At 34.5% G+C, this 12268-nt stretch overlaps 1 protein-coding gene across 2 annotated transcripts in view; it reads right to left on the reverse strand.

Annotated features, from left to right (window-relative positions):
* Positions 1 to 12268, reverse strand: part of DCC (DCC netrin 1 receptor) — a 1210743-nt gene that overhangs the window by 193469 nt on the left and 1005006 nt on the right. For both annotated transcript variants that reach the window (XM_028837901.2, XM_028837898.2), the window contains exon 15: positions 9234 to 9428. In XM_028837901.2, coding sequence (XP_028693734.2) covers positions 9234 to 9428 — 195 coding nt within the window. The remainder of the gene's footprint in view (positions 1 to 9233; positions 9429 to 12268) is intronic.

Below are 12268 nucleotides of genomic sequence, written 5' to 3' on the forward strand. Positions count from 1 at the left end.
AAAGACATTCAGTTTTATAAGGGAACCAGAGCATAAAAGTTTGCAAAATTTGCAGCCAGATAATGTGATAGCAAAGAAAATCCCATTTTCTGAAGAGAAATTCAAACCAGCTGCAGAAAGTTGCATAAGTAACCAGGAGCCAAATGTTAATCACCAAGACAATGGAGAAAATGTTTCCAGGGCATGTCAGAGGTCTTCAGTGCAGCCCCTCCCATCACAGGCCTGGATGCCTAAGAGGAAAAAGTGGTTCTGTGGGCTGGGCCCGGGGTCCCTGTGTTGTGTGCAGCCTAGGGACTTGGTGCCCTGTGTTCCAGCTGCTCCAGCCATGGCTAAAAGGTGCTAATATAGAGATTGGGCCATGGCTTCAGAGGGTGTAAGCCTCCAGCTTTGGTAGCTTCCATGTGGTGTTGAGCCTGCCAGTGAACAGAAGTCAAGAATTGGGGTTTGGGAACCTCCACCTAGATTTCAGAGGATGTATGAAAATGTCTGGATGTCCAGGCAGAAGTTTCTTGCAGGGGAGGGGCTCTGATGGAGAACCTCTGCTAGGGCAGTATGGAAGGAAAACATGGGGCTGGAGCCACCATACAGAGTACCTAATGGGGCACTGCCTAGTGGAGCTGTCAGAAGAGGGCCACTGTCTTCCAGACCCCAGAATGGTAGATTCACTGACAGCTTGTACCATGTGTTCAGAAAACCACAGACACTCAATGCCAGCCCATAAAAGCGGCCAGGATGGAGGCTGTACCCTGCAAAACAACAGGAGAGAAGCTGCCCAAGACAATGGGAGCCAACCTCTTGCATCAGTGTGACCTGGATGTGAGACATGGAGTCAAAAGAGATCATTTTGGAGCTTTAAGATTTGACTGTCCCTCTGGACTTTGGACTTGCATGGGGACTATAGCCCCTTTGTTTTGGCCAATTTCTCCCATTTGGAATGGCTGTATTTACCTGACGTCTGTCTCTGCATTTTATCTAGGAAATAATTAACTTGGTTTTGACTTTACAGGCTCATAGGCAAAAGGGACTTGCCTTGTGTCAAATGAGACATTGGACTGTGGGCTTTTGAGTTAATGCTGAAATAATACTTTGGGGGACTGTTGGGAAGGCATGCTTGGTTTTGAAATGTGAGGATATATGATTTAGGAGGGGCCAAGGGCAGAATGATATGGTTTAGCTGTTTCCCCACCCAAATATCATCTTGAATTGTAACTCCCACAGTTTCCACATGTTGTAGGAGGAATCCAGTGGGAGGTGGTTGAATTATGGGAACAGATCTTTCCTGCACTCTTCTTCTGATAGTAAATGAGTCTCATGAGATCTCATGGTTTATAAAGGGGAGTTTCTCTGCATAAGCTCTCTTTTTGCCTGTTGCCCTCTATGTAAGATGTGACTTGCTCCTCCTTGCCTTCCACCATAATTGTGATGCTTCCCCAGCCACATGGAACTGTAAGTCCAATTAAACCTCTGTCTTTTGTAAATTGCACATTCTCAAGCATGTCTTTATTAGCAGCATGAAAACAGACTAATATAGCAACTAAATTATATATTTCAGAGTCATTTTTAGTTCCTCTAATACATGTTGTTAGTAAATAAGTGCTATAGTGCCAAATGTAATTCAGATGTTAAATACACTGCCCAGGAAGTCATCTTATTTTTATCAAGAATGTTCACAATAACAGCTGTCCAAAAATATTTAAAATGGGACTGCGAGGTTCCAATTATTCTCTGATTATGTAAGCTCCTTTTAGCTTATCCATCCCACTGATAACAGCCGCAAGTTCTAAACAAGATACAAAACAATCTCCGCCAAAACCAGAATCCCAACAATATGAGGTCTGAGTATTTTACAAAACTAGGCGGATTTGGAATTAAGATCTTGGTGAAGCGACTAACATTGGAATTAGTTTTCTTTCGCTCCAAGAAAACTTTGCAGCATGGAAAGCACGTCAGTACCGTCAGCTGGCACTCCAGTAGAAACCCTCTCCACTTTCTGCCAGAAGAATCACTGAAAGACATTGCAGGGGATGAGGGAAACAGTTACAAAAAGTATACAGAAAAGAGTTCTGGAGACAGAGGTGTCCTGATTCTGAGTAAAAATTTGCATAAATCTCTATCTAACCACTAAGCAGAGCAAAGGCTTAGGAAACTTAACCAAGATTTTAATTGCTGCCTAGAGAAAGCAAAATCGATCTTACAATCTGAATCTAACTGTTGATTGCCTTCTAAAACCAATATATCAAAAATTTTTCAAGGATTGTAATAAAACCCAGATTCTACAACTTAACATTGACAATGCCCGACATATAGTCTAAAATTATACAACATACAAAAAAAACTGGTAAATGTAGTCCATTTTCAAGTGAAAAAGCAAATAGATGCCCAACCCAAATGGTGCAGTGTTAAAATTATCAGAGAAACATGCTAAAGTAACTTTTATAAGTACACTCTCAGAGGTAGTTTGTACTTGCAAGGAATATAGAAAATCTCAACAGAGTAGTAGAAAATGTAGAAAAAATGGAGATTTTAAAATTAAAAAGAGGACAATGTTTTAAAATATAATGACCTTTACCATATAACCCTAACAATGAAATGGAGGTAATGAAGGAATTTATCAGTAAGCATGATAATAGATAAAGCATTCAATATCAAGAAAAGAGTAAAAAGGTTAAAAAACAAAAGAAAACATCACAGTTCTGAGAATGTATAAGATAAAATTCAAATGTCTAAAATACACATGATTACAGTGTCAGAAGGAATGTGGTGAATAGTGGGGAAAAATATTTGAAGACAAAATGACCAAAATTGGTGAAAACATAAATTTATAGATTTAACAAGCATGAAACACAGAGGCAAGATATAGTAAAAAATGACTATGCCTCTATATAAGATAATCTAGCTGCTGGAAATCAATTATTTCAAAGAAGTCTTAAAAGCACCCAGCAAAAAAATAAAAAAGTTTATATTACTACAGGGAAACAACATTTTGAATGTTATGTTGACACAAGCCTGTTTTCCCAGCTACTCTGGAGGCTGAGGTGGGAGGATTACTTGAGCCTGGGAGGTCAAGGCTGCAGTGAACCATGAGAGCTCCACAGTACTCCAACCTGGCCAACAAAACATGATCTCATCTCAGGAAAAAATAATAATAATAATAATAAAACTTAAAACAAAAAAAAATCAAATAATCCAAAAGAAGTCAGGAAAGGGAAAACAGGGACACAAAAAAGCAATCTGATAAACGGAAAACAAAAATAAAATTCAACCATATGTATAATTACATTAAGTTGCAATGGTCTGAAACGCTAATGTTTTTTCATCAAAAACCATAGAGTCAAGTATACAGAGAAACAACACCTTTAAAGAACTGGAGAAAAGAAAAAAAAAGTCTGTCAATGTGGAATTATATATCCAGTGAAAATATTTTTCATGAAAAAAAAAAAAAACTAGAATGAAGACATTTTTAGATAAAGCAAAATGAAGAAAAGTTGCCACCTGACTGAATTACAAAGAACGGTAAAGGAAGATTTTCAGTCTAAAGGGAAATAATACTGGATAAGAACTTCATCTTCAGATACAAATGAAAAGCATAAGAAATGTTATATATCTGGCTAAATAGAAAACATCATAGTTTCCCCTTAAAAAAAATCCATGACTGCATAATACAATAAATATATAAGACTATCCAGCGGAATTTTCAATGCAAGCACATGTAATACATATGACCATTACAACACAATTAATAGCCCATATGATAAAGAGACCTGTGCAGTTGCAGGTTTCTATATTTTATATGATATGCTACGATGTTAGCCTAAATAAAGTGGGAAAGATTAAATACATAGATGGTATCTCCTAGAGCAATCACTAAGAGCAAGAATCAGTAAATTACAGTTGAGCGGACACTATTTTTGTATAGCCCACGAGTTAAGAATGGTTTTTATATATTTAAATAGTTGCTAAAATTAAAAAAGACGGAATTTTATAACATGTAAAAGTTTATAATATATACATAAATTATATAAAATTATAGGTTCCTGGGTCCACAAATAAAGTTTTATTAGGACACAGCTATGTTTATTTATGTATGTATTGTCTTTGGCTGCTTTCATGCTATAATAGCTGAGTTGAGGGGTGGTGATAGAGACTATTACATATCTGTGAAGCCTAAAGTGTTTAGTCTCTGGTCCATTATAGAAAAAGTCAGCGGATCCCTTATAAGACATATTTCTTTTCTTTCCTTTTTTTTTTTTTTTTTCCCCGACACAGAGTCTTGCTCTGTCACCCAGGCTGGAATGCAAAGGGGTGATCTTGGCTCACTGCAACCTCACTGCAATATGCAATATGACCTTTCTGCAATATGCAATATCAGACATATTGCTAAATGCTACTAATAACTCAAATTTAGGCTGGGTGTGGTGGCTCACACCTGCAATCCCAGCACCTTGGGAGGCCGAGGCAGATGGATCATGAGATCAGGAATTCAAGACCAGCCTGGACAACAGTGTGAAATCCCGTCTCTACTAAAAATACAAAAGTTAGCTAGGCACAATGGCACACACTTGTAATCTCAGCCACCTGGGAAATTGAGGCAGGACAATTGCTTGAACCTGGGAGGCAGAGGGAGCAGTGAGCCAAGATCACTCCACTGCACTCCAGCCTGGCCAACAGAGTGAGATTCTGGCTCAAAAACAAACAAACAAACAAAACAAAACAAAACAAACAAACAAACAAACAAAAACCAAAAAAAAGAGAGGAAGAAAAGAAAACCAATAATAACTAGATAACTAGGAAAATCCCAAAATTTGAAAATTAAGTACCACCTTACTAAATAACTTAGGGAGAATAATAAATCACAGGAAAATTAGGAAATGTTTTGAACTAAATGGTAATAAAAATACAACATATCAAAATTTGTGGAATGCACATAAAATGATACCTAGAGGAACAACAATGGATGCATACATTATAAGGTTCATATGTCAATAAATTAGAAATAGAAGATGAGATCTAAAATAAGTATCAGGAGGGAAGCAGTCAAGATAACAACAGAAATGAAAGAAATAAAACAGAGATAGATAATAGAAAAGTTAATAATGTCAAAGGCTCTTTTTTGAAAAGATCAACAAAATTAGTAAACCCCTGTCTAGACATCACAAAAAAAGAAAGGAACCAGAAAAGACCAATATCAGAAATGAAAAAGCAATTAATAACCATAGATAACAGATAAAGAGAACATTATGAATAACTCTGTGTCGACAAGAGACAAAATGAAATGTATGGATTTTATTAAAAATTTAACTTACCAAAATCAATACAAGAGAGTACGTAAATCAGGCCTCTATCTGTTTAAAAAATTAAATCTATTATCAAAGCCTTCCTATAAAAAAAAACTCAGGTCCAGATGATTTCATTAGTAAAATCTATAAAATACTTAAAAAATAAATAAAATCCATTTTTACACAAATTTTCTGTAATAGAAGGGGAGTAAATATAGTCCAGCTCATTTTATGAGCCAATCTAATGGGAGTAAAAGAGAAACAGGATATAGACACTATAGGAAAAGAAAATTGTAGACGAATATAACCTACTGAATATAGGCACACACACAAAAAAATCCTTAATAAGCATTAACAAATCAAACGACATAAGAAAAGGATAATACATGATGGCCACACAGGATATATACAGGAAATTCAAGGTTTGTTACCCTTAAAAAATAAATCAATGTAATTCACTGTATTTTTAAAAAAGAAAAAAAATAATTTCAAAAGATAGAAATTTGTCTAATAAAATTCAATGAATATTCATGACCAGAATTTCTAGAAAACTAGAAAGAGTATAACATTTCCTCAATCTCACAAAAGACTTAGATAAAGAGCCCAGAGGTAATAATCTATTTCATGGTAAAGACTAACTTTTTTTATCTTAAGATCAGACACAAGGGAAAGATACCTGCTTTCAGCACTTTTATTCAGTATTTTACTACAGATCCTAACCACTAAAGTAAGGCAACAGAAAGACATAAAAGAGACAGAGATAAGAAACTAAATATAAAACTTTCTCTTTGCATAGATATGTTTGACTAAATGGAAAATTTTACATAATCTAAAACACTAATGGAATATATAGGTAAATTTAATAGGTATTAGGATACAAGGTTAGCATTAAAAAATCTCTTGTATTCTATACATTTATAAACACAATAATACATCTATATATTATATAATCCATCTATAAATCTACTATAGTAAAAATTGATTTAAAATAAATTTTAACAGTTCTATTTAAAATAATCCAAATATATATGTATATATTATATACATATGTACATATATTTAGAAATATTCAAATATATGTGTATAATTTAAATAATCCTAAATATATGTACATATATTCAAATATATATTTCCAAATATATATATATATATACACACACACACATTTTGGGGGGGTATTTCTAATATATGTATATTCCTACATATATTATTTAGGAATAAGTTTAATGTAAACATTGAAGACCTTTACACTTGAAACTATAAAGTATTACTGAGATAAATTAGAGAAAAGATTATAAAAATAAACAAATATTATACCTCAATAATGCTCTTTTAAAAACGCCAAAAAGTACACTTTTAACGTACACAGTGTACTGTATATAAATAATACATGAATAAAGATGTAAAGACAGATAACTTGATAGATAAATAGATCAATTGGTAGGTAGATAGTGAGTTTTTTAAAAAGTGGTTTGGTTTCAAATTAATTTTGCTAAGAAGTATTAAATTCAGATCTTGTGGGTCTATATCATATATCAAGTCTGGCACTAGGGCTATTGAACTAAAAGGAGTAAAATGTCAATAGACTAATTATAAATATTTAATAGTATGAATATTGATTAATGAAGCTCTATGCCTATAGTAGGCAAGTTGTTTGTTTGCTTTTAATTAGGCAATATTAGATATTACTCAAGATGTTCTTCTATTTCCAGTCCTGAAGCTGATCACAGTGTCTGGTGTCAAAACTGCAAATAAAATGCTGTTTAGAAGTCTTGCTTTCTCATGAAATAGATGAAGGGGTTTATCGGTCAATTATACAACAAATAACTTTTTTATAGTTTAATATACAACCATGATACTTGAAGTTATGACTGACCCTATGCTTAAATGAATTAAACTTACTTTAATTCACTTTTAGTTGTATACTTGTCATACAGTCCTTAAAACATAAAATTTCCTTTTCTTTATTATGTATATGTAATGACTAGACAACTTTGCCTTTCAAAAACTTTAAAAATTAAACAAAGTTATAAATACCTTCTCAAAAAGTTACTACGGAAACTGATGTGTCAATTTTAATGCTCACTAGAATAAATAAAACAATTGGTGATGTATTTGCAGCGTGAACGTAGACTTGAATAAATCCTTATCTTTATAAAGATTAGAGCTTAAGGTATGTCTCTCACACACACTTTGGCTAAATAGTGAAAACACATGTTAGAAAAATGGCAGTTCATGGTAACCATGCGGATATTTAATGAACAACATGCTAATTATTGTATTTCATATTAAGACACGAGACTATGTTAAAAGAGTATCAACTGGTAGAACTTACATACCTATCTATGTGTGTGTGTAATTACTGTTTCCAGGTAAGTTGTAGAGTGCAAATTCATAATTATTACTGAGACAGGTTCATATCCCATTTTACCTTTAACAATTTTCCTAGCTCTTTAGAATAGATTTTCCAGAGACTTTTTCTGTTTTTCTTGTTAAGCATTTGGGGAGATTTGCCAATGTTAATCTCCCAAACACCTAAACTTGACTAAATTTGGAGACCTTTGGAATGTTTTTTGGGTAACAAAGATAATCATTATCTAAAGGATAGGGTCAACAATGCAGTTTCCCTCCTGACTTGCTCTGAGTCCTGACTTCCCTCCTGACCTCCCTCCTTCTGTCTGGTGAGTGGCATCAAGATGAACTGTCAAACATGGTGGATGCTGAATAATGGATAAGTGGGAGTCCCCTGACATAGGTTTGACAGCCATAAATATGAGTTTTGTGATTGCCTTTACATTCAAACTCAGGAACTGATGGAAAGAATATTATTTCTAAATGCCAAGCTAACCAAAATTATGGAGATTTTCAGTAGGTGTTTCTCTTACTAGTGTTTGAAGCAATTATAGAGAGAATGGGTCAGTGTAATTTTCCTCCTTTATTGAGAAAATCTTTTCTTGCTACTGCATTTTAGTTATTCAAATTCAAATCAGGCTTCTCATCACAAATGTTCTGTTTGTGAGAGACATCGCAAATCCCCCCACCCCCTACACCTTGCCTGCCCAATCAAGCTGCATTTCCAGTGGGGTCATATAATATGGTATGAAATCAACAGGTAGAATCAACTTACATTTTGCTTTATGAAAATTATTTAACTTACTGGCATCCTGATACATCATATTTACTTTATTTCTCTGTGTTAATAATATAACCTCCTACAGCACTATGGGAAATCAGATCTAAAATGAATACGAACACTTTTACACACATTAGACCTCTCTCAATGAACAAGTTTTCAATGAATTCAGAATATCACAACTGAAGCATTGTATTCAGTAAAAAATGAGGTTGAGTTGAGCACAATAAGAAAACCTAGATCGGTAGAGGCAGGGAAACATGCAGGATGGAGTTTGATCATTCTGATGTATTGTCATGACTGAAAATTCCTTCTTTCATCTTCTTTTGCAGTCATAATGACATAGTCTTTAACATTCATATTTGTGAATGTTAAGGGAAAAGAAGGCGCTATGACTAGATAATTCAAGGTTAAAGAAAAATTAACAGAACATTTTCCCAGTGAGAACAAAGATGAAAAATGTGTTGACTTTCTTTTTACAGAAATTATTAGGATCAGAAGTTTCCATTGACCACTGGAAAAAGAAAAATGGCCCAATGCACTTTTTGTATCCTATAACCCATAAGCAAGGGCACACACCAGAGCAACTCCCATTACAGATCTCTCTTGATCTAATTCCTGAAATTCCAAATTCAAAGAAGAAATGTGTATGTGTGCGTCTCTGTGTGTGTGTGTGTGTGTGTGTTGATAGAGAGCTGCTTTCAGAGTTAACACATGCTGTAAGTTGAAACCACAATCCCATGGAACAGTTTTCCAAGAAATAGAATTATTTAAAATAAATCATTAATTCCCCTTAATAGAATAAACAAATCGCAGATACTCACCTAACCTCTCAATGGAATAATATCGCTGCTTGCTGTCCACACGCACTGTCTCAGCGTAAGGGCTCCCAACACCATAGCCGATAATATAACCTCGCACCACGATGTTTGGGTTCAAGGGAGGAGTCCAACTCATGATGATGCAGTTGGTCTGGGGCCTCACATGGAGAGAGCTTGGTTGATCAGGAACTTGAGATTCTAGCATTCAAAAAGAGGCATCATCAGCATGTCTCATAACAGAAAATGTAGCATGGCAGAACACCATTTAAGCAAGACAAATAATGCATCACCTATTGCCCAAGTCACTCTTTATTTCAGCATGTGATACATTTTCTACGTTGGATTTCACTGTCACAAAATTTCTTAAGCACACAAGAATACCAAGTTCTTTCCATGGCCATGGTAGGTAGCATCAATGCATCTTTATTCAAAGAGTGTCTTATTTGGGCTTTTTTCTTTTTACATGTTTCTTCTTAGGTATCATTAATGAAGGGTAAAAACCAAGGCAGATGTAAGAATAATAGAATGGAGAATAAAACGTCAATGCTGTCTTATCCAATGATTATTTACTCCGATTTAACTAAAAACAAAAACAAATTAACCAGTCTTTCTTATGTAATTGTCAGGAGAAACAGTTAAGGGCCATGATCTGTCCAGCATGATTAGGATTGTACTTGATTCATGGTTTATTAAATCAGTGAAAAATGCATTTATTATTAAAAGAAAGAAGAAAGTGGCCTGGATTAACGTCTCACAACCTTTGGACCTGTGAAAAGTAATGCCACGTTCTGTCGTTTACTAGCTCTGTGTCCTCATGAAAATATTTCACTTCTCTGAGTTTCCCTTCTGATTAAGTTGGCATTCCAAATATTGATTGACTCAAAGCCTGAGCTCTGGAAGTAAGAAAGAGCAGAGTTCAAACTTGTACTATATGCTAACTGTCTGTGAGATTTTGAGATATTATTTATCCTCTTTAAGCCTCAGTTCCCTAACCTGTAGAATGAAGATATGGTGTTGAAAAGATTTAATGAGATAATTCGTACAATCATACTCATTATGAGTAGCAAATAAATTCTGAAATATTGCTAGATATTAAAAAGAGAATGTGCATGCCACCCCGACATACATTTTCTTTTAAAGGAATTGTGTGTTGAAAATTAGTAAGTTTTAATAATAAATTGTTCTGATTTTTATGTTGCCATTCTTCCCTGTTTCCTAGTCCTAAAAAAATATTTTTTTTTTCTGGACACCAATCATTATTCAATTTATATTTATTTATTTATTGAGACAGAGACTCACTCTGTCACCCAGGTTGGAGAGCAGTGACACGGTCACGGCTCACTGCAACCTCTGCCTCCTGGGTTCAAGCAATTATCTGCCTCAGCCTCCTGCGTAGCTGAAATTACAGGTGCCTGCCACCACACTTGGCTAATTTTTGTATTTTTGGTAGATATGGGGTTTCATCATCTTGGGCAGGATTATCTTGAACTTCTGACCTCATGATCCACCTGCCTCAGCCTCCCAAAGTGCTGGGATTACAGGCTTGAGCCATCACACCCAGCCAATTAACAAATATTTATACAACACCTATTATGTTTGAGATTTGAGCCTCGGTACCTATAATGTTCAGGATATAGGAAGAACAAATATGGCAGACACAAAACCTGGACTATTGGAGTTTATAGACTAATGAGAAATAGGCAAGTAAAAAGGCAGTTACAATAGATTATGATAAATATTTTGATTGGCTAAATACAAGCACATGTAGCCTCTTCTTTGAAAATCAGGGAAGTATTATGCAAAGATATGTAAGAAAGAATATGCCCATCCAAACTTCAATAAGTGCTTAACACACTTCTTGGCAATTAATAAGTACTCAAAAACATCAGTGATTTGAATTTTATTCAAGTGATTCTGTTCATTATTTATGTTCCAGAAATGTCTGTGTCCAGTGATTTAGAAAATCTCTGAAGGTAACATATGCCAAATTATGCAAGGAAATCTGATGACTAGAGGTAATATTACTTTTTTTCCTCAATGTAGTACCCAAAACTGGCACAGTCCCCACCACTCTTATTCATATGCAGCATTCCCACTTCCAGCTTAAGTGATAGATGGAAGCATGTTCTTATTAAAGTTTTCAAAATAGGTACCATTTTCAAAAGATTCTAAAGCTTTTCAAAAGATTCTAAAGTTGCCACATCGACAGAATTTTCTAAAGATGCTTTTTCCCCAAAGATGGCCCTTTGTGAGCAAAAAGCGAAGCTATTATTTGTCTGCCCTAAAAAAGCCTATGATATAATATGCAAAGACATCATAAAAAATTATGTCTCAAATGTGGATATAAGCCTTAACGGCAGAAACACGATGTTTGTGAAGTATTTCCTAATATAAACTCTAAGTAAAAGTAATAAAAGAGATGAAAAGGATGGATTAATACTTTTCAACCCTATTGCCACAGTCTCACCAGTGCCCTTGAAATGTAATGGACTCTCAGTCAGTGCTGTTTAGCACATTTGAAGTTTTTGCACTGACTTTTAAAACAACAAGATAATCTGCCTAATCATACACTAAGAAAATAAACTAGATCTTCTGCATTTATGACTTTTTAAAAGCAATACGAAATCATAATGATTTGAATGACAATATTTAACATCTTTTAGAATAAAAGGGAAAACCGTTTAAACTGTTAAAATGTTTTCAGAACAGTAACTATCCATATTTCTGAAAACCAACGAATAGTTCTCTTGCAAATTGGTTAAGTTAGTAACTACAGAATTTTATTCATCGGCGCTTTAAACATATCATTGTAATGCATACACCAACTGGCTCTTGAAAAAGAGGAGCTTTTAAAATGTAAGACTCCCCTTTATCCTTCACTGTATGAAAATGTTTCAATCCTAGAGGCAAGCCTCAAAATAATTTTTAATATTAGAAAAAAAGTTAGTACATAAGAAGATATGTTGCCTCTTCATCTAAATACTAATTAGGTTTGTGTGTGTGAGAGACAGAGACAGGATCTTCTTCTGTCTCCCAGG

This window comes from Macaca mulatta, chromosome 18 (assembly GCF_049350105.2).
Source record: "Macaca mulatta isolate MMU2019108-1 chromosome 18, T2T-MMU8v2.0, whole genome shotgun sequence".
NCBI lineage: Eukaryota > Metazoa > Chordata > Mammalia > Primates > Cercopithecidae > Macaca > Macaca mulatta.